Here is a 24,436-nt window from a genome sequence, read left to right on the forward strand (position 1 = left end):
GCTCTCCCCCCCCCGCCCCTCCCCTCCCCCGAAGCTTAGTGCGGAATTGGCAGCCAGCTTATCCAACCACCAAATTATTTGCAGGCACATATTTGCTGGTGGGGAAGGGTTGGTGGTGACCATGAATAATGGATTGCAGTTTTGCCAAGCCAGACTTTGTGGGTACCTGTTGATGACAGAGTGACGATCTCCCAGGTGCAAGTCCACCAGCCCATCTGCTATAAAATACTTGCTCAGTGGACCACACTGATTTATTTGTTTCTTTAACAAAATTTCATGACATATACCACTTGCTTTTAAGAAAACCTCTGCAGTTTACAAAAATAACATGATCTTAGCAGCTTTTTTAAAAAATAATTTCTGGTTGTGTTTATATGAAATTAGTAAAGATAACTTTTACTCTTTTTTATTTTTAGCCTGATCCTTTTAGCATGCTTTAGGCGGCATAGTTAATTTTTATTAAGTGATAATAAATCTGCAGTTAATGATCTTGCAAAACATCTACTTTAGTATTATTTTTAGACATTCAGGAGCAAGTTAACCTCAATATTTATTTGTTTCTTTGCTTGTTAAGAATTAAAATAATATTTAGTGACATTTCAGTAGGTTAAGAAGGTAATGCCATTACTATAAGCAAATGTGCTGAGTACATAAATGGCTAGATGATTGCTTAGGAAGCAAACATTACACTATGGTTAAACTATTTGTTCATCTAGCCGCATATTGTCTACTCTGACCAGCAATGACTCTTTAGGGCAAAAGTGAGAGAACCTAAATCTTTCTGGTAACCTTCCCAAGGAGACTCCCCTAATTTTTATATATTATGACATTGGTACAGCTAGGTAACTTCAGATAGATTTCTGGGGAGGGGTGCCATTTAGTTAGCCATGCATGCAACTTCTATTACGAAACATGCAATTAATATTTAGTTTCTCCCTCCCTCCTGTTATTGTACGCTTTACAACTTTGCCTGCACTCCTGATATCTTAGAGCAAAAAAGTAAAAAATAAAATAAAAATTGTCAACCCTGATTTAAATAAGGCACGCTCTGAAAATGTGTAGTTCCACATTTTAAATTCATCACTCCCATGACTACAAGAATAAAGTGAGGTTTGCTTCTGCTGCACTGGTGGTAAACCCATTAACTCGGGGAAAAGTACCATGTTGTTGCGGGAAACAGTAGTGAATTTTGGAAGCGAAAACTTGGCTGGTCCTAGGCTGTAAAATGTTTTCCAGAATAAGAAGAAAGAATGCTGTGGTCATCAGCATTAGCCATGTAGAGCCCGGTGTTAGGCTTGTTCGCCACTGCCCTCACATCTGCTGCTCTCTGGGTGATAATTTCGAGGGCCCTAGACTTGAGTCCCGAGGTCCATGCCCAGCTGCAGCACTGCATTCTGGGGAAACCTATCAAGAGTTACACCCACCCACCCACCCCAGGATTTCAGTGGGTCTGTGGTGCATTAAACAGCACTAGATTGTGGGCTATATGTTTTGCTTCCCTATTGTCTTTTCTCCCAGTAGGAAATTCAAGCTAAATGTGATAAGAGAATTTGTATTAAAATTGTACAGAAAGGAATGCATCTTTTTCTTAACATGCCTTTCTTTACTGTTTTAATACAGTGAAAAAGAAAAAGGAAATATTGGGACAGGAAGGAAAACAAAATGGCATTGTATAGTACAGCCAACAACATGTGTCTGCAGAGACATCTAGAGTAGGGAAGCTGTGTGTAGTATAATAATAATAATAATAATAATAATAATAATTTGTATCCCACCCTCAGAGCGGCTAACAACAGGTAAAAATAGCACAGTGTACATAAAACCGCACAATTAATTAAAATACATTCTAGAATCAATGAATCAATTCAGAATCAAATTAATGGCAACCATCGGGTTAGAGTTCTATGAAGATTACAGAAGGAGAGAGGGCAGGCCCTACAAGAAGAAATAGAAGAATATATTTCTTAAAAGTCAACTGGACAGACTATCCTTGATGCATTTGCTATTCTTAAAGTATTATTGCTGCTTGCAGCAGAAAAATTTGGTAACAAAATTCCATCAGGAGTACACTGGAAGTGTGTTGAATGCATAACCTTTGTGCTCTAGAAATGTTTCCTTTTATTAGATGTTTGTTTATGTAAGATTCGGTACAGTTAGTCAGTGCATCCCAGGTTACCTATTTGAATATATTCAAGTGAAAAATCTGACAGTGCATGAGCAAGTATGCTAGGCAGTTATATAGAGCACTGCTTTGCTTTTTATGCTGCCCTTGCCTTCACAATACATTCTAACTGCTATATTGATTCCCTGAAACCGGGATGAGGACTGCTGACAGATTTCTATTTATTTCTTGTTGGCATATTAGGCTTGCTTGCTTATTTACTGTGTGAATTTTTAACCTGCCCTTCATCACTTGATCCATGGAACGGTTACAACATAATTTGGCAATTATTTAAAACAACAATTAAAATAACAACCCAAATTAAATAAGAGCAGGTCATACTTCTAGCCTACCAATTTGCTTCCTGCCCAGGTGTTTATGGGATAGCAGTTAAGTTCAACCTGGTGCCAAAATGTAATTAATGTTTCCGCATTCCATAATCAAGGCACCACCATAGACAAGGGCCCATATGATGTCACTACTCAAGGAACTTGCCTGGGTGGTGATGCAACAATAAGGGTCTCATTGCAGATGTAAGAAGCTGAGCAGGCTGATACAGGGCAAGCCATTCCTTCAGATACCTGAGGTCCAAGCTGTTTAGGGCTTTTTGTTGTTGATTAATATTATTTCTGAATTTTGTCCTTTAAATTGGGCATTTCTTGTCAGTATTTTAACGCTTCACACAATGTGGATAGAAGCAGCTTATGTTTATATATTTCTAAATAATTTATTGGGCTTGACTTTTTATAAAATAACTGATTATGAATTTTAACAACAGAACTGGGACCTGCATTTTATGACATGATGCATCCAGGTTGTTGTTTTTTTTAAAAGGCATATTAATGCTTCAGAAACGTCAAAAGTCTGAGCATTCACACATTTTTAGTTTTTCTTACTCTATCGGCAGACGTGCAAAAAAGCTGAAATAGCTAAATGTTCTTTAGGAAGTTGCTAGTTAAAATGAAATGTTAAGAATTCTTTCCTCCCCTTTCATCAAGACTGCTGTAACATGTTGGATAACAAATGGAATACTGTACATGTTTTAGATTTAACTGCCTAAAATGTTTACATTACACTTAAAATATTTTATTCTCAGGAATGGCTTTTCATGAAGGTAAAATATATTCCTTCCATGTGCTAGAGCTGAAAGCTACATTGAATTCCCTACCTCCTAAATATGTGCATTTCAGTATTCTGGAAACCACACTTTCACCTTCTTAAGGTCTTTCTCTCCAAGCATTCCTTCTGAGATTTTGTTTCTCAGAATGTATTTCAGTTTTATGAAGTGTGAAGCTGTTTTTTCTAGAGAAGGTAGCATTTATTATGTTGCGAAGGGCTTGAGAATTTAGAGAATAACCCTAGGTCTTTACTAGCGTATATGGTTACAGGAGTGCTAATTTGGTATTCTTGTCCTGTCTGTTTGTGGTATTTAATGTTCTAACATCTCTCTGGTTGGTTGAATCCATATGTCACTCAAATGGGAACTTGTGCTTTGGCATTGGTCTGACAATCAGTCAGCCATGGAGTACAATGATAAAATTATGAAAACTGTGTCTCTGTTCATTGGACCAGTAGAATTTACAAGCATTTTCCTAGATGTGCCTAAATATTATATTGCCTTTTCTTGGCTCACAGACACTGGCTTCCTGGGATTTAAGCCTTGTCAGAAGTGCAACGACTCACTTTCCCTTATATATACCTTCTTTCTTTTTAATGTTTTTGCTCTCTGCTTATAAAATATGAATATCAGTTGTCTGAGTGATTTGATGGCTACAAAAATATGATTGTGCTAAGACAGTCTTCTATCACCAATCATGAACAAAAGTGACTTTTGTGATGCACAGTATTTTCCTCTGTCAGTGCTCCGTACCACTGTATTAAAATGGATGTGAAGAATAGCAGGGCTGTTATACAGGTTCTACGCTTTTCAATGTCTGTTAGATGAAAATGTGAACGTTGTGTGTATGTGCATGTGTGTGCTAAAAGAGAGAGAATAATGCTACTTTTTATTAATTCATTGGTATCACTTATGCTTCCAGAATGAAAAAGATTAGTGCATGTGTACTCTCACTTATGCAGGAGTTACGTTCCATGCGTAAGTGGGGAGCACCCTCTAAAAGCCTCTAAAGACCCATTTTTTCCTGCTCTCCAGCTCTCTTTACACACAGCAAATTCTTCAACTAGAGTCAAAGGCTGTGGAAAAGCAGCAGTTGCTGTTGCGCTACTATGCACACCAGAGACTGAGCAGCCTAAACAAAGCCCCGTTGTACCTCTGGCTTTTTAAGGGTTTTCTCTGCCTTCACTAAAGTCCTCTTTTGGGCTCCAGGGTGGGTGGTTGTCTCCTTGTGAGCCACAAGAACTATCCAGCTTTCTTGTGCCATCTCCTGGTTTGAATCTACGTAATTCTTTATTTCCTGGTGCCGCACATATGCATGGTCACACACGACCTCATCGCTTGTAAATTCAGAGACTCCTTTAACCTACACCCCTATTATCACCGTTTGTATACTAGCTTAGAACTGGGCAATGACTGAGTCCTATTATAATTTGTAAAACACCAATTGTAATGTGAGATCACAATTCCCATAGTACCCTGAGCATAGCTCTTGCAGGATCAGCCATACCATACGTTTGGTAACATCAGTTTACAACCAAAAAAGAGGGGCCAATAGTACTGGACAAGTTTGCCCTGAAAATTCACAATTAAGAGGCTATGGGAAACAAGAACATGGAAAACAAATAAACTTAGTTGACAAAGCAGGGCTTATGGTAAGACATTTCACATTACTAGTGGTATACCGTATAACTAATAGCCCCAAATGGTCACAGAATCAAAGAGCAGCTTTCTTGCCAAATGGTCATGCATATAAGTAAGTTCATAGTAGAAAGAGCATGTAGTGAACACAAAATTTTAAAATGTGACTTCACGATCAACTTCAAAGGGAATGTTTTATTACTTATAGATAAATGACTGTTTCTCAGTTAACTGGCACAGGTGCATATCTTGTTCAACATCGCAAAACTCCCTGTTTCCCCAGAATTAGATTTAGAGTTTCAAATGTGGATATATACTAATTGGTGACAAGCAAGCATTTGTTAATTACACAAGCCAAATAGGTACATTTGGGAAAATATACTCTAATGGCAAGTATAGCAAAGTGACACAGACAAAATAAGCTTTTATGATAAGGCATAATAATTTGCATATGGCTTACATATGTGGACCATATCCCAAGAATGGTGAATCTGATGTTCAATCCATGTTTGCTTTATACTGGTGCAAATGGTTACGACTGTAGAGTAAGACATGTGCCTTAAGTATGCTAATCCCTTGTGTGGTCCATGGATCCACCCTGGTCTAGCTGCTCTGTTTGGCTGAGCAATATGCTGGATTAGTGGGGCTTGGCCAAATCCTATAGCATTTCAACCTATTGAGTTTGAGTATTAGATTTGCAGCCTAAAGACGTGAAATTTTAATTTCTGTAGTGTTTCGTATGACTGTTATTGTTACTTAATTTTTTTATTGGTGTTTTAAAATTACCCTACTTTGCATATTGAGTAGAAAGGCAGTTTAGACTTATTATTTTAAAAAGCACACTTTAGAAAAAGAGACATGTAGGTAACATGAAAACAGCATATTTTCCTAAGCAAAGCAATAAAAATTCTGTGTTATCCAGATTTTTCAATTTTAGAAGTCTATATTCTCCTCCTCCTCCCCCCCCCCACTTCACTCTAAGGTTCCAGGGTGGGTTGCAACAATTAAAACACAATGATAAAACCAGTTTAAAGCAACTTGCAAACACCAAAATAACGTGCACCCTAAAAACTCATATCTTTGGTACTCATATCTTTGGTGTCTAAAGCCCAGGGTAAAGAGGTGTGCCTTCAGCATTTGCTGACAGCTGTGAAATGAAGATGGCAGATGCACATCCGTAGGAAGGGAGCTTCACAACTTAGGGCCTGCCAAAGGGAATGCCCTCTCCTGAACTTCTAAGAGTGGTGGAACAACCAATACTGCCCATTTTAACACCCAAGGAGATCTGTAGGGAAAGAGGCAGCCTTTCAAGAAGGAAGTTCTTCTCCTCCGTCTCATTCCCCAAATAATCCATGATATGTGCAAAAGTTGGGACATATAATATTCTTTGAAGTCTTTCCTAGGTAACACCTGTCAAAATAGATGAACTGAGCATACGTGGAAGTAACAACCTCATTCTTTCATGTACATTTTGCCTTATTGCTTGCATCTCCTGTTTTTATTGTAAATTAGTAAAATTCTGATACGTTCTTTTATATAATGGCTTTTGCTTCTTCCTCACATGTGTAAGAAAAATCTGGTTCTACACAAATAAAGTGTTTATTTTACTTTCCCGGTTAGCAGTGATAAATTAATTGATGCTTTTCTCACTTGCCATTCATTTGACAGAATATTATAGATAAAATTTATCCCTCAAGAGTGTCAGAATACTCACATAAGAGAATAAGGATAAATCAAGAAGGAACTGTTAGCACAGTTGAACACTTGATGCTTTCTAATCATAACTGCATGTTCTACTTTCGCACTTGATAGCACAGGATTGACTGACAGCGTAAAAAAAAAAGTTGCTAAGAGCACACAGGCGAGAATTTCGATGTCTTCTGACACTCGTTCTTACATAAATAGCAAGAAAACCGTATACGTGTCTCATAAAAAGAACAGGAAAGAACTTGTTTCTCTTGCCTACTTCAGTAATGTTGATGAATATATGTGATTGTTTTATCTCCTTGCTATAAGCAGGTTTAATTTCCATTTTTCATACAAAAATATACCTTAATACCATGTTAAATAGTAAATCTGAAGTCTGTGGTGCAGACACTTTATATAGCAGCCATTTGTATTAAAGCTGAGATGGTATCTTCCGCATGTGGAATGCCTTCAATGGTAAGGTGCCTTAGAGAAGGGAACTGAGTGCTTAACCCAGGCATAGGCAAACTCAGCCCTCCAGATGTTTTGGGACTACAACTCCCATCATCCCTAGCTAACAGGACCAGTGGTCAGGGATGATGGGAGTTGTAGTCCCAAAACATCTGGATGGCTGAGTTTGCCTGTGCCTGGCTTAACCCTTCCTTGGCCATTTACTTCTTCCTCTCCCCCAAAATCTTCCACATTTCTAGCCAACACCAAACCTCCAGCACCAACTGCTGACTTTTTTATTCCAACAGGCATTTTAATTTTAACTTTTCTGTGTTTTATTACTTGTATGCTGCTTAGAGATGATTGTAGTTAATCAGCATATCAATTTTAAAAAATAAGTCAAGTGTGCAATGACCCTCAAGTGAGTGCCACTGTGGTGAGCATTGCAGCTGGGAGAGTGTATTCCAAATATTTTTCTGGGGGTGTTCTAAACTTCTTCAAAATTTAATACAGGTAACAGAGGGTGAACAAAAAGGTTTTTATGTTGGGTCATTGCTTATAAAAATAATTCCTCTGTTGTTATACTTTTGCTCTTAACAGCATTGGTGCAAATCTGTGCATTGCTATGAGCATACTTGATTGCAGTCAGATCTCTTAACAAAGATTTTGGGCCCCACGGATGGCAAGGATTAGCCCAACGCTAACTAGCCTGCTCTTCTCGTGCCTAATGACTTTGCTTTTTCTGCTACAAATTCAAGGGCTGGGAAAGAGTAGGGCAGGTTACATTTTAGATTATGGGGATGTGAGAATAAGTCCTAGGGCCTGTCTGAGCTTCACTCACTGTTCTAAACTTTGTGCATGCATAATTATATTAAGTAGGTGTGGGGGGACCCTTGGTCCTCCAGATGTTGGTGAACTAAAATTCCAGTTAGCCTTAGCAAGTATGGTCATTGGCCAGAGATAATGAGAATTGTAGTATGAGAACACCTGGAGGTTCCCCACACATAATACAGTGGTGCCTCGCAAGACGAAATTAATCCGTTCCGCGAGAGTCTTCGTCTAGCGGTTTTTTCGTCTTGCGAAGCAACCCTATTAGCGGCTTAACGGATTAGCGCTATTAGCGGTTTAGCGGCTATTAAAGGCTTAAAGGCTTAGCGGATTAGCTGCTAAAAGGCTATTAAAGGCTATTAAAGGCTTAGCGGATTAGATAAAGGGGGGGGAAAGCGGAAAAAAAATCTCAAGACTCGCAAGACATTTTCGTCTTGCGAAGCAAGCCCATAGGGAAATTCGTCCTGCGAAGCAACTCAAAAACGGAAAACCCTTTCGTCTAGCGGGTTTTCCGTCTTGCGAGGCATTCGTCTTGCGGGGCACCACTGTAAAAGGATCACAACCAAAGGTTCACATTTTGTGCTTTAGCTACATTCAGCCCAATGAACAACAACAGTCAAGTGCAGTGATCATGTTTTTGAACTTGGTTTGACTGAACTACAGATAATTGTCCTTATCAGTAAAAATACATGTAGTAATAACAGAAACCATATAAAGATGGCCACATCCAAGCAGCTAAAAATGAGTGCATCGTTCAGTTCTTTCCTGCGCAAAACCTACCTTGCCTTTATTAAGAAAAGTGTGCAGGCCACTACTTCAAGAATTGGCCTCTGGAGGAGAGAGATTTAAGATGATTTTAGAACTGAAAAGCACACCATGTACAAAATGCCAAACTAAGGAATATATTCTGCATAAAATGTTTCAACAAGAGAACATTTCTCAACATTGCTATACTACAGTGTGCCTTAAATGCTTTCTGAGATTGTGGTAGTTTGAGGCAACTTCAGCTTATCGATAAATATCCTAGTCACACAGGTTTATTTTGCAGATTTAGCTTTTGTTTGTCTCTGATAAGCTGAACTGCAATCTTTTGCATGTTTTCTTGCAAATAAGTTTTACAAAACTCAGATTTTCAAGTAAATATGCATAGAATGAGGTTGCATGGTTGGTTCAGAAATTTGGCCCGATTATTTTTTATGCTTTTATTCTTTTTAGCATCACTGGCTCAGCATTCACAACACATGTCCCAGCCAGAAGGTTGCAAAGCTGACATTGCAGTCTCAGCAGAGGTTATCTTTATAAAATTCCCTAACACTCCTCTTTGGCGCATCCAGTTTGGCAGCTGGAGTTATATAGGAGCTGATTGAATCACTCCCTTCCTCTTACGTTCCTCATAATAATAGATTGCTGTTAAACTTCTGGCCAAAAGGGTAGCTGGGTAAGTGGTTTCCTCCAAATTAGATAGCGATTCCTACAGAACTGTTTCTCTGTTTCTTCCTTCCCTCTGTTATTTAAGAATACCAATGGACATTCTCCTGTTTTCTGCTGAGTTGTGTAAATGCTGTCATCGTAATAGGTAGTAGCTTAATTAACCATTAGTATGTGTCATTTGATTTTGTGTGTACATAATATAACTCTCTCTCTCTCTCTCTCTCTCTCTCTCTCTCTCTCTCTCTCTCTAATACAGTTGTGTTCATTATGTGAAATATGACAGAACGTTGCTCATTGCAATTACTCACATTTTGTGATTCTTAGAGAAAATAAAACGTGATTAATATTCAGAGAGGCACCTGAACTGTTAAAATTAATGAAGCTGTATTGACAAACATGTATGACCAAGTCTACTGCCCAAGGGTACAACGTTAAGGCTACGCATACAGATCTAGTGGTCAAGCACTGTGTATATGATGCTGAATCTTTGGAGAAGGACCATAGCTCTAGGGTGGAGCATATATTTGTATACAGAAGGTCACAGGTTCAAAATGCAGCATCTCCAGGTAGCAGGTTGTGGGAAAGATCTGCCTATTAGCATAGACAATACTAGGCAAAATAGATCAACCGTCTGACCTGGTTTAGGACAACTTCCAATCTTTCTGTGTTCATACAAATTTAATAACACCTGTGGTATATGTGGGGTGCTTTGACACTGAATGAGATGGCAGGCACTGTTTGGTATATGAGAGTTCTGTTTGTTTTTGGGGTGGAAAGGAGCTTGATATTACATGTGTACCTTCTGATTTCTCCAAAAGCTGATAAAGCTGGCAGTGCTTAACCATCTGTTCAGTGGAGGATATTCTTCTGCACACCTATGGCCTACAGACCAATTCTGTGTGTAAGAATCTTTAGCTGAGGGCAATGGATGAAACCTGTGTGCACTTTTTATTTCTTTTGAAAAATAAGCAAATATTTATGATAGGACATGGAAGCAATCAGAACAGTTTTGAAGACTGTGAATAAACCACAGGGAATCTTAATTGTTGCCAGGGGTGTCAGGTTGAATAAAATATGGGCACACCATTTGAATGGCTGTGCCCACCAACTGGGGGGGGGGGGGGCTCAAATATTTTACTGGGGCGGCTGAAGGGACCTTGGCTCCTAGGAGTTGGCTGCTATGATTGTTGCTTTTCCTTGTACGGAAAATATCTAACATATGGTCTGGAAACGGTCTATGTGTGCATATATCTCCATTGACTTCCCATCACTTGACAAAGTGACAGTGGAACATACGAAATTACTCATATACATACAAGTCAGTGAAGGAGTGAACTGTTCCCCACATCCTTCATAAACTGCCTTCACAAAAAATAGTAAAAATTAATTTTTAAATATCGAAAAACTCTTACATGATAAATCATTCATATTTACCTCCATAGTGGAAAAGAGCACTGTATATTGTTGTTGAAATGAGCCACAGTGAAGCTTGATCTCACCCAGTTCCATTTTCTCTGGTGCAGCTTCGTGGAGGAGATCAGACGCTTTTACTTCCATTTTTCATTGACCACAGTTGAGTGTGTTATGTCTGAACCTTAAACTGTAGTTTGAGGTTGGCTTGTTTCAAACAAGACAGTTTAATTAATCACAGTTTACTGAGCCTTGGACAAAATGAGAAGCTACAGTTAACATAAATTTTTACTCATGGTCGCAGAGGTGGGGGCAGCAGGTAAGCCTGAGGCATACTATGTTTTTTTCCTGTCTTGACCAGCCATGGTTTATCCAGATGTCTGACTGCAACCTGACACTAAGCTCCAAGTGTAACACTTCAGAAAGAAAGAAAACTATGAGCAAGATCTTCATAGTACAGTAGTACCTCTGGTTACGAACTTAATTCGTTCTGGAGGTCTGTTCTTAACCTGAAACCGTTCTTAACCTGAGGTTCCATTTTAGCTAATAGGGCCTCCCGCTGCCGCATGATTTCTGTTCTCATCCTGAGGTAAAGTTCTTAACCTGAGGTACTACTTCCGGGTTAGCGGATTCTGTAACACGAAATGTTTGTAACCTGAGGTACCACTGTATATAATATTGGATATTGTCATATTCTGAGGGATAAATTTGTATATTGCATGATTTGGTTGTGGAAAATGTCAGGCACAAGCTGTCCTGTATTGGCTGGGCAGAGTTCACCAGGAGTGGGGTCAGGACAAGCACAAGAGCAAACAGGCAGTGGTCATTGATGGCAAGGATCCATGCTGGACGGTGCCAAGTTTCAGTCTGGTCACCCAAGTTAAGGCAATGCAATTGGTTGGAAACAGATTTTACAGGACTTGGACACTTTCCTAGCAGATCACCTGTTCTCACATGTGGCACAGGTCTTGAAGACTTTCCCAGTGAAGAACATGGGATTTGGGCAGCTAGAGGCGGGCTGAGATTGGCTGATTTGGTGGTCGGGGTTGCTGTACCCAGGTTCCTTGTTGGACAGGTTGGCTCCTTCATTACTTTTCTGCTAATCTTCAAAAGTGACCAGTAGTGGTTGGTGTGGTAGGGCAGTGTGACCTGTTACTGTCATCCTCACAGCAGCATTACTACTCCTTGCTAGCATGGGGCAGGATGGCAGCAAGGTCAGGACTTTGTGGGCGCATTGGCACAGCCAATTCATTGAAGTTCCGTGAGCTCCCTGATCCCACTACCTTCAGGCCTCATGCCCAGATTTAGTGACATAATGGCATCTTTAAGTTGTCTGAATCTTTTCTCAGAACCCCAACATAGATCAGCTGGTATGGAGAAGGTTTTCCTAGGGGGGGAGTTCTTTAAGTGGTATTTTCATCCTGTGAAAATGTAGTATCTTTCAAGGTATCACTTCTAAAACATATTGACACTGTCTCGCTGTGTTTCCGGTGTTTAGGAAGACTGCATAAATTATAGAAAAGAGGTAATTTGAAAGGTCTGGTATGTTGCTAATGTTGGAGGTAATAGTGCTTCTAAATGATGATGATGACCTCTATAAATATTTGGAGAAATTGTGGGTTAGCCAAGGCAGTGCATTCTATTCACAGAAGGAGCCCTTTATGCACAGGAAATATATATTGTACCTTAGCTTTTTAGGTGCTGGGGTGAAAGTCATCTGAAGGCCACCCTGCATCGGGAATTTTCTAATGTCTAATGTTTTACCATTTTTATGTGCTATAAGCCGCCCAGAGTGGCTGGGGAAACCCAGCCAGATGGGCGGGGTATAATAACAACAACAACAACCCCCCCATCGTTCTGCCCGGACACTGAGATCCAGCGCTGAGGGCCTGGCGGTTCCCTCATTGCGAGAAGTGAGGCTACAGGGAACCAGGCAGAGGGCCTTCTCGGTAGTGGGGCTTACCCTGTGGAACGCCCTCCCATCAGATGTCAAAACAATAAACAACTACCTGACATTCAGAAGACATCTTAAGGCAGCCCTGTTCAGGGAAGTTTTTAATATTTAACGCTGTACTGTTTTTAACACTTGATTGGGAGCCGCCCAGTGTGGCTAGGGAAACTCAGCCAGATGGGCGGGGTATAAATAAATTATTATTATTATTATTATTATTATTATTATTATTACTACTGTATTATTATTATTATTATTATTATTATTATAGTTTTGTTATTGTTAAAGAGACTTCTCACAAACTCCTGCAGATCTAGTTCCTTATTTGCTAGCATTATGAAATCTCCTTTCCTTCAGTTTCATGTTTGTTTGAATGAAACTTTAGCATTTTGTTTGTTTTATAGCTTGGAATATTCCTCTTTATGCAGCTGTCTTGTTAGAAGGTACTCTGTAGACTTTATGGATCTGAGGTATTGAATGCCCTCAATGGCTCCTTTGAACGTGCTTTAAAGTGCATAATTGGCCAGTTGAGCATAAAACTACAATTATACACTTGAGTGTTAATTTTTGTGTACACTTATAAGATAGTTCAACACTGGCTGTAATTGAGAATGAAACCTTTTATTTTGAGTGCAAGTGCATATTCCAAGTGCTTAGCCAATGCATGTATTAAAAAGAAGAACCACAAGCAAGATGAGCAACATGCTGAATGGGGAGGGCCCTGTGCTACATAGACGCATGGATGAAAAGAATATTTATAATTTTACCAAGTTACTAAACAAAAAGTAGACACTGTTTTCCCCACATATACTATGTTTATATTGCTAGTCCTCAAACTAGATAATTTAAATTCATTACATTGTTGCTTTGTAAGTGAACAAAGCCCCACGGTTATTTGTCACATTTTTAAAAAGTTCAGTGTGCATTCATCTTTTGCATCAAATGCGTTTATGGTCCCCTCTGTCCCGACATTTGAATTCTGTGTGTAGAGCAATGAAGTGATTTCTGGCAAAGGGACTTGCAGGATGGAAAGAGAGTTAGGGTTCAAAAAAGAGAAAGTCCTCCCGCCCATCTCCAGCTTTCTACTTTCAAGCTTACAATGTGTGTTGTTTTCATATACAAACTTCCCTGTTTTGTGTTTGCCTACCTGAACAGATCTATTCTGGGAATGTCTGCTGCTTCAGGCAGGTCTGCTGCCCTAGAGAGCCATTGCCAATCAGTGTGGACAATTCTGAGCTAGGTAGACCAATGGTCTGACTGATTATAAGTCAGCTTCCCATGTTCATAGCTGCATAGATGTCTGTACAGTGGTACCTCCGGTTAAGAACTTAATTCGTTCTGGAGGTCCGTTCTTAACCTGAAACTGTTCTTAACCTGAAGCACCGCTTTAGCTAATGGGGCCTCCTGCTGCTGCCGCACCTCCGGAGCCCAATTTTTGTTCTCATCCTGAAGCAAAGTTCTTAACCTGAAGCAATATTTCTGGGTTAGCGAAGTCTGTAACCTGAAGCATCTGTAACCCGAGGTTAACACTGTATTACTGGAAGCAGCAGAGTTTAGTGCTGCCATATTCCTTCTCAACTGATTGATACCTGCTGCTTCTACCATTATCTGTGTAGAAAATATCAGAAGTGCCAGATCAAGTTCCAGAACAAAATCCAGACAGGAGAATCAATAGTTTACTTCCCATCAGTAAGGGGAGTGGGAGTGGAAGTATGTATTAATTCCTGGATTAATTGCAAACCTTTTCCCCTCTCAAAAATAGTTATAGCCTCCCAACTAAGCCTCTTAATTGAGAGTGTTTTTTAAGATTCCGTTGAAGAAAATTAAATATACATTAGAAAACACATAAGATCATTCCTCCAGGTTTTTTGATTTTCAGAGATTTAAATCTATACCCAAATCTTATTTTGACCCAGAAAAGCATTCAGTTTCTAAGGAGAAATGTTTTTAATGTAGTAATAATGAAGATACAGGTAACTTTATTAGATTCAATAAACATCTGGGAGGACTTGATAACCAAAGACTGTAAGTAAATAAGGGCAATTTGTCATTCATCCTCAGGAAATGCTCTTTATTGGGCCTTAATTGCTGTTTTCTGAAGAGAATAAAAATAGATTTATAGATTACTTTTATTGAAGTAGTACCTGTGGGGCTAGATATAGCTTTTAAAGAGAATAAATAGTCTAATATTAGGTAGCTGCTTTATTAGATATAGTGTCATTTTTTCTGTTCACATTATTTTAAGAAAATGAAGACAGAGTACTATATAGATATTGGTAATATTAAATAAGATCCTATTAATAATAACTGTTGAAGTGAGATAGACAAATAGCTGAATAATACAGAGCTTTCAAATGTTGAAAGTACCGTATGTCACATTCAGTATCTTGTTGCAATCCTTACAACAATATTGTAATGCAGATCACTATTATTTTATTACCTGTTCATACGGACATCCCCAGGCACTGATTCTTAGTACAGTACTGACTGTGTGGGATATCTGTTCTTTAAGTGCATTGGCTTTATTTTGTACACTACCTTGTTATTTTTACAATGCAAATCAGATTACATGAGGCAGATGGGGAGATGCCAGCAATATGTTCAAGCAGAGTCAAAATTCAAACTGAGAACTTCCTGATTTATAGCTCAGTCTCTTAATGTCTTCTCTAGACCACCTCAGTTAAAAAAGTGCATGCAGTGGGGATAGAGAGAGAAAACAAACAAAACTATTGAAAGATAAATAAAATTGCAGTTTATTTGCAGTTTATTTTATTTATTCATAAACTGTTAACCTCACTTCTTATTTCCATTTAGAAGCCCAGACCAGCTAAAAAAGGGGAATAATTAGCAGTTCTAAACCCACAGAATAAAACCAAACCAGACATAAATAGCAACAGTCAGAATAACACTGAATAATCATTATTATTGTTTAATAAAAACCTGGTGGAATATATGTTCCTTTTTTTGCCTAAGGGGCATTGGCTGAGAAGGCTGTACCTCAGGCCCTTTACCAGTGTCACCCTTTTAGAGGGAATAGGAAGCAGAGCACCAGCCTTCTGGTCTTAGTAGAATTGGAGCTACAGGTGGAATATTCAGTATGCAAGTTGTTAATAATAATAATAATAATAATAATAATAATAATGGCATTTGCAGGGACTGCCCCCACTGCAAAGGCATTTTATCTGATTTATTTTTTTCTTAAATGAGCCACCCACTCCTCTTTCCTTAACCATGCTATTAAAAAGCTTCCCCTCCAATGGAGAGAAGGCTTCCATTTCTCATTAAGTACAATTTGTTTAAGCTGTTTTAACTGAAGATTTGTAAGCCACCTTGATCATTTTTTTAATTGCAAGACAGGGTATTTGTTAATAACTATTGATTGGTTGTCATTAATTAATTAATTTTCTGTACTGCCCTTTGCCAAAAGACCACAGGGCGGTTTACAAGATAAAAACACAAAAATACATAGCATAGTAACAAACAAAAACAATCCCCCCCCCCCCCGTTTAAAAGGCCATAGATTTTTCAATTAGCCAAAGGCCTGGAGAAGAGGAATGTTTTTGTCTGGCGCCTAAAGATATGTAGTGAAGATGCCAGGTTCCCTGGGGAGAACGATCCACAAGCAGGGAGCCACTGCAGAAAAGGTCCATTCTTGTGTTTCCACCCTCTAGACCTCTTGTGGAGGAGGCACTGAAGAAGGGCCTCAGATGATGATTGCAGGGTCTAGGTTGGTTCATATGAAGAGAGTTGATTTACCGGTATATATGAGAGTCTGCCGTATTGAAGGTTGCAGTTCAAAGTAACTTTACAAGCTTCAGACTATTGGGTAAAGAAAAGAGTAAACATTACTGTGTATCAGAACAATTCTTCCTGGTTGCATATCAGTTTTGGGAGGATCAAAAGTGCAGGATAGAATTAATTATATATTCTAAAGAGGAAGCTCAATTTTTAAGCTCAACTGGAATCAGCCATATTTTAAACATAGATATATTTGTGTTTGCGCACATGAACATGTATTAGGTTTATTTCCATCAGAAAAGGAAACAGTTTATAATGACATCTAGTGTTTGTGGCAGACAGTTTTTATCAATTCATGACAATGAAATCGTGTTGTGTTTTCATGGAAGGGGAGATTACATTTTCTTAGAAATGATTGACTGCTTTGTTGTAGTAGACTTATTTATTTGGCTCTCACTGTGAAGACTAGCGAACTTATTCAAAATCTCAGTACATCAAAAATATGATGACACAAAAATGAAACTGCTGTTCCACATTACAGATATCTGCAAAAATGATACTAGTATATTGTGTTTGTTGCACAGCTGAATAGTCTGCAAATACAACATTTACGTTGATTTGGCAACATTTCACATTATGTAGTTGTCATATCTTGAACATTTCATTTTGTATGTGTCTAAACAGTACTTGCATATTTATGCATATTTTATTACAAATGCATCTAATAATTAAGTCGTGGATTTAGTTAAATAATTCAAATCTTAGAGGTCAGGGGCTGAACAACCTTTTAGGTTCACATTTCCTTGACAGAAAGTAGTCACGAACAACAGAGTGGTGGTCAGAACAAAGTGGGTCAGACACTCCTCTGCCTCTGTCCTCCCTTCCACCATCTATTTTTTTCTCTCCCCCAAACCTCTGTACCCTTCATTCATTCATCATCCATTTATTCTTCCTTTCTCTGTCTTCTGGCTTGGAAGTGGAGGACTGCATGTGGTTATCCAGAGGTTATTCACATGTGATAAAGGTGATTACATCTTACAAACTGTGTATATGATGAAGTTTTACCATACACAATAAATTTTGCAACCTATGACCAGACTTAAGGGGTAAGAGTGGGTTTACTGAAACTAATGTTTGCATTTATTTTAAATATAACTATTGGCCAATCTGCTATTGGGGGTGGGGGTGGGAAAGTGAAAATGGAACAGGGGAAGCTATTGCATACTTTACAGTATTGAAACATGCATAAGACCCTTAACTAACTATCTCTAACACAGAATTTGCCTTTTTGCTGCCGCCACATGTTGAATTAGTCTTTTCATTGAGTTATCCACTACAACCGAAAAATCTCTCTTATGGAAAGCCACTGACAATTGGTATCTCCTCAGCGTATATATGAGGCTGGAATATATTTCTTCAGTGTGCATCATTTTACATTTATTTATACTGATTCCCATTCTCATTTTATTGTCCTTTTATCCAGTTTGAGAGCTGTTTTGGAACTCTTCACTAATAGGATTTTCACCCTCCTGAGTAATATGACATCACACACAAATCTGAATATCTCATTTCTAGATTAAGTTAATATCACATTTAAAATTAATTATCTGTATATCCTCCAAAAAATAAATGATTGAGGCCTGGTATCTGTCCTGACATCTTTAGCAGAGAGTATACAAAGGCTTACTCAGTTGCTCTGATATCTTCCTAAACTTTTCACACCTTTTACTGTCTTGATGACTGAATCACTTCCCCCTTTCCCCCATTTATGCAAGCTTTCTTCCTTTTTTAAAGGAAGTCTTCTTATCTTTTATAACTTCCTTAACTGCTAGTTAACCATACCGCGTGCATGTTAGTGGTGGTATAAAAGCTACAAATGTTAAACACTTGTATTTCAGAAATCAGTAAGACTTAAAAATAATATAAAGTCAGCTGCCTTATTAATCAAGGGTACCCTTTTAGTCACTTGAAAAACTGATTGGTTGATAAAAAGTATAAATGTTTTTGACTAAACATTCTGGTCCTACAATTTTGTGGGATTGCAGGTTAAACTAATAATAATAATAATAATAATAATAATAATAATAATAATTTATTTCTACCCCGCCCATCTGGCTGGGTTTCCCCAACCACTTTGGGTGGCTTCCAACAAAATATTAAAATACAATAGTCTATTAAACGTTAAAAGCTTCCCTAAACAGGGCTGCCTTCAGATGTCTTCTAAAAGTCTGGTAGTTGTTTTTCTCTTTGACATCTGGTGGGAGGGCGTTCCACAGGGCGGGTGCCACTACCGAGAAGGCCCTCTGCCTGGTTCCCTGTAACTTGGCTTCTTGCAGCAAGGGAACTGCCAGAAGGCCCTCGGCGCTGAACCTCAGTGTCCGGACAGAACGATGGGGGTGCAGATGCTCCTTCAGTTATACTGGACCGAGGCCGTTTAGGTCTTTAAAGGTCAGCATCAACACTTTGAATTGTGCTTGGAAACGTACTGGGAGCCAATGTAGGTCTTTCAAGGCCGGTGTTAGGTGGTCTCGGCGGCCGCTCCCAGTCACCAGTCTAGCTGCCGCATTCTGGATTAGTTGTAGTTTCCGGGTCACCTTCAAAGGTAGCCCCACATAGAGTGCATTGTAGTAGTCCAAGTGGGAGATAACTAGAGCATGCACCACTCTGGCGAGACAGTCTGCAGGCAGGTAGGGTCTCAGCCTGCATACCAGATGGAGCTGATAAACAGCTGCCCTGGACACAGAATTGACCTGCGCCTCCATGGACAGCTGTGAGTCCAAAATGACTCCCAGGCTGCACACCTAGTCCTTCAGGGGCACAGTTACCCCATTCAGGACCAGGGAGTCCTCCACACCAGTCCGCCTCCTGTCCCCCAAAAACAGTACTTCTGTCTTGTCAGGATTCAACCTCAATCTGTTAGCCGCCATCCATCCTCCAACTGCCTCCAGACACTCACACAGGACCTTCACCGCCTTCACTGGTTCTGATTTGAAAGAGAGGTAGAGCTGGGTATCATCCGCATACTGATGAACACATAGCCCAAACCCCCTGATGATCTCCCCCAGCAGCTGCATGTAGATGTTGAAAAGCATGGGGGAGAGGACAGAACCCTGAGGCGCCCCACAAGTGAGAGCCCAGGGGTCTGAACACTCATCCCCCCCACCACCACTATCTGAACACGGCCCAGGAGGAACGAGTGGAACCACTGTATAACAGTGCCCCCAGCACTGCTATGATTTCATAGCAGAAACTAGGTGGCGAAGAGGAAGATTAATACAACCACTAACAAGTTCCAACATTCACTAGATATTTTCATTTCCTTTTCTTTGCTTTCCGTTGTGGTCACTTAGTTCCTTCTAGAATGCATGTTTTGTTTGCTAGCAAGCGATGTCTACTCTGTAGAAGCCAGTCTATCCCTAACTCACTCCAGTGCCCTTCCGACTATACAAAGATGCAGGCAAAGGCTTCAGAACAGGGAGGGGGGTGGACAATTATTTTCAGGAGCCTGTTCCAGTTCCTTTATCAAAGTTAAGACGATCTTAGTCTTGTAAGCCGATAGAATTCACCCTGAGCCTTACTGTGTAAAGATTATGGACTGTTCAAATTATGAGCTCCATTGGCAAACATTAATAATTGGTTGTTTGGATGTTCCAGACAGAAGAATCTGATTTTGTGAAACCATTGCTGGAGAAGAAATTGAACAGCGGGTGATTGAAATAGAGTTATGGTTGTAGTAAAGGACAGCCATGCTTTAACACTTAGAGTTAATTCTTTCTCTCTGCCTCTCCCCACTTCCTAGAATGGCTTGTTTATTTGGAAGTCACATTGAAACAGACATTCACATCACGGTATATGACTGTTTTAAGAATTATTTGAACTCTGTTAGGATTCTGTCAGTATAAATGGGATTAGGAGTTCACATTTAAATTTTATTTATTTCCTCAATTCATAAGAGTTTGGTTTCCCACCCCCTAACAGATGCCTCCTCAGTATGGTCCGCAAGGTGTAAGCGGTTACTGCCAACAGCCATATTACAACCAGCAGCCACAACCTCAGCATCTGCCGTCCCAGGCCCAGTATCTGTCCCAGGCCCAACAGAGGTACCAGACACAGCAGGTAAGCCCAACTCTTGATCTCACATTGATGCATTTTCAAAATGTTATGTAAGAGATTGACATATTTGAGCTACTATTTTAATAACTTAACCCAGTTCTTCCAGCTGTCTCCATTTTAAATTGTACCATCTGATTTGCCTTGATTTTTAGCAGGAGTAAGATATTCCAGGATTAAAATCAAGCTTCTTGGGCCTCTCTTATTTTGAGATAGGATTGGCAGAATAGCTGGGCATGTTTAGCCTGGAGAAGAGGAGGTTAAGGGGTGATATGATAGCCATGTTCAAATATATAAAAGGATGTCACATAGAGGAGGGAGAAAGGTTGTTTTCTGCTGCTCCAGAGAAGCGGACATGGAGCAATGGATCCAAACTACAAGAAAGAAGATTCCACCTAAACATTAGGAAGAACTTCCTGACAGTAAGAGCTGTTCGACAGTGGAATTTGCTGCCAAGGAGTGTGGTGGAGTCTCCTTCTTTGGAGGTCTTTAAGCAGAGGCTTGACAACCATATGTCAGGAGTGCTCTGATGGTGTGTTTCCTGCTTGGCAGGGGGTTGGACTCGATGGCCCTTGTGGTCTCTTCCAACTCTATGATTCTGTGATTCTATATTCTGTTCTTTTCTCCACCTTTCTACAAGTTGTATATAGAAGGTTCATACTACTACTACTACTGCTACAAACCTTGCTTAAAATGTCTGATGAAATAAAATATTCAGCAAGCATCACATATTCAGCCAGTTCTGCTGCCGCTATAGAGTTCCATAGATAGATCAGGATTGTTTATAGAAAACAAATCAGCTACAACAGGGGTGGCCAATTCCCAAAGAGACTGCGATCTACTCACAAAGTTAAAAACTGGCAGTGATCTACCCCCTTTTGGGGGGTTCAGGTCAAAGTTGTTGATCATTTTGTAGGAAGGAAAGCCCTGCTTTTTTGGGTTCAGGTCACAGTTGCTGAGCTTTTTTTAGGGAGGAAGTAAGTCCCATTTTTGGGGGGTGCAGGGCAAAAATGTTGAGCTTCTTTTAGGGGAGCCAAAGTTGTTCAGCTTATTTGCGGGGAGCCACTGATCTACCAGTGATCTACCACGGATGTCCAGTGATCTTACGGTAGATCACGATCTACCTGTTGGACGTGCCTGAGCTACAACAAGTCCTAAGCAGATGACTTTTTTCTACTTCTCACACGGTAAACTTAAATGAGTCACAGCTGGCAGAAATTGCTTAGATCAACTTGCTGTGATCCACCAGCTGAGAGCCTCTGACTGAGAACAATTTTAACAAGTGATCATGTATGTGCATTCTGTTCTGTAAAATGCAGTGATTTTGGCTTTTGAAAACTTATCTTAGTCTGTTCAAGTTGTGGAGGGGGAGCGCAATGTTTACAAATTAATGGAGTAGGCATTATCAACAGCTGGAGTTGTGTGCATTACAAATTTGTGGGAGGGACTAGCATGCAAGGTGGAGTGAGATTTTTAATCTCAGATAGCAAAAGCTGATATTATCGGAAGTATGCATATTTCAATGTATTGTAGGGTTTATTGTTTAGCAGTTAAAAAGTTTATATACTGCTGACTTGACACAGTAGCATAGACACTCACATGGAACTTGTGGAAATTGAAGGATACTCCTAGGAAAGTGCTATTGAATTGCAGGTGTGTATGGAATTGCAGGCTCAACTCTGTGTTGCAGATTAGAGGTGCTAAAATGGGAATGTTCCATCTAGCTACTATTCTGTGGTTATATCCAGTTATGCTATCCAAACCAAACATTTATTTTAATGGATAGTAATAGGAACAAGACAGCATTTATGTGTTCATGTCCAAATAAAAAAGTGGATTTTATTTATAAAATAACTTAAGTTCAGGAGAGGTGAAAAGGTGGCTCAGAGTGCTATGCACTTTAGGCTTACAAACAAGAAGTACGTTGTAGTGGAGAGATTTTGTTGTTCTTAGTTCAGGTAACTATGATGGTAGGCTATATTCCAATATAGTCCCAGGAGTAACCACAGCTTAAGGACAGTCTGGAAAAAGAAGCAATCAGACAGAAAAAGTGAAACCGAAATGAATTCAGTCAGTATCCTTTTGCATTCTAGCAAAACTGAGCTGCTGAAGTTCAGGTTCCCCTAATGGCCTTGTGGAACTTGTGTGTGTGTGTGTGTGGTGTCATTTAATTGGTAGGTGAAACGACAGACACTGTTGCACAAATGTTTTGTTTTAAATAAGAATGGCATTAAAACTTAATAAAAGAAGTCATTTCAGTGCCCTCCCTATTTTCTAAGGAAGCTACAAAGTTTTATTGTTCTTCTTAAAAGAATTTCTGTAAAGTTATGGTAGGACTGCTCACCTGACCTCCATCTGGCTGTGTTGCTGGAGAGGTGGTGGGGTAAGGTGGCAGAGAGGTCAGTCCAGTGCTATCCACTACTATGCATTTCCTACCTGTTTTGAAACCCAATTTTGCAGCCATAAATTCCAGAAAGTGGGTCGTATGCTTGTGCTGTTCAATTAAAAGCTGTACCCGAATACATGGATGAGTGAATGTGAATATTCCACGTAAAGGAACAAAATGTTTTCCCCCTCTCACATTGGAGTTTCAAATATATAAAGTTTAGAGGGGAGGTTTGAACACTTGTCCAAATGGCTGAATGTGTCGAAACTTGCTAGTTTTGTATATGAAAACAATTGAATGTGCATTTGTGGTTTGTTTGAATTCACCAGGGAAACATCAATAGTATACAGCATTTATTTATTTATTACATTTATAGACCACTTTTTATCTTCCAAGGATCTCAAGATCGTGTACGTGGAAAACGCACATTTTGTTTACTTAAAACACAAGATACAAACTTGGACCATACATTTCCCAATTCCCAATGTGAAAAATTAATGGTGATTTTCAAGTTATCGCCACCACTAAGTGGCTATTAAAAAAAATAATCATTTTTTTTTTTCATTTTGAAAATTGCAGATGTGTTCTCGTAGGCTTGAACTGCATGCAAAATGGTTGCCGCCTGTATTGTATTCTTCATTGTTTGCATAGGCCTCATGGAATATGAAAGTTTTCACCTGGCATTTAGAAGTTGAAACAGAAGGTGCCTGCATTAATCCTGGACCTGTGGCACCAAAGGCTTGGTTTCTTGCACTTATTAAATGAGCCTTGCCAACTCGGGGAATGAACAGTGACCAAAACGTTCAGCTAGCAAGTCTGTTTTCATTAAAATAATAAAAAGCGAATTGGAAGTAATAATAATAACTTCATGGTCATATTATTCTAATTATTTGCAGATTATCTTAGGGAATTGTTGCACTATCAGGTGTTTTTGAATAATATCTTTTAAAACAACAGTAACTTTCTAGACTTTCCTGAAGCAGCAACTGCATTTTCACTGTGCTGCTCAGGCTAGAATTAGGTCAGACTTGTCGCAGAGTGCATTGGGCGTTGCATGCAGTGGCCTACAATTGGAAGCTATTATAAAACTGCTTAGCCTACTGCCCTTTTGATTTTATTTTTTACATATGTATAGCTGTAAGCTACAAGCAGAGTTCTGTTTGGCATTTGGTGGGCTGCTGCAGGACACCAAGCCTTTCTGGCTTTTAGTTGTTGTGCATAATAAAATAAATACGTTTAGACTGTAGTCTTATATACACTTACCTGAGAGTAAGCAGCATTGAACTCAGTGGAACTTACTTATGAGGATACATGTATAGTGTTTCACTGGGGGTTGGAGTTATTCTATAAAAAGGAATGCAATATTACTGTATATAAACGTAGATTCCAAAGCTCAGATGGAGGCTTTTACTTTATGAATACTGGTTTGCCTAAACATTTCTAAAACACATTCAGCAGCTGAGGTTTCCTGTGTAGGTTACTGACTTCTGACTGCATTTCCAAACTCATTTATGAGCAAACATAAAAAAG

The 24,436-nt window shown here is 39.3% G+C and overlaps 1 protein-coding gene across 14 annotated transcripts in view; it reads left to right on the plus strand.

The window, feature by feature from the left end:
• The window catches only part of ARID1B (AT-rich interaction domain 1B), a 347,348-nt gene that overhangs the window by 56,906 nt on the left and 266,006 nt on the right, over nucleotides 1–24,436 (plus strand). For 13 of the 14 annotated variants that reach the window (XM_080998325.1, XM_080998335.1, XM_080998331.1 and 10 more), the window contains one exon: nucleotides 20,389–20,526. In XM_080998325.1, the coding sequence (XP_080854451.1) occupies nucleotides 20,389–20,526 (138 nt within the window). Of the gene's footprint in view, nucleotides 1–2,722; nucleotides 2,748–20,388; nucleotides 20,527–24,436 lie in introns of those variants that run through there. The other variant, XM_080998330.1, reaches the window with a different exon arrangement.

Source organism: Podarcis pityusensis, assembly GCF_964106645.2.
Source record: "Podarcis pityusensis genome assembly, chromosome: 3".
Classification (NCBI taxonomy): domain Eukaryota; kingdom Metazoa; phylum Chordata; class Lepidosauria; order Squamata; family Lacertidae; genus Podarcis; species Podarcis pityusensis.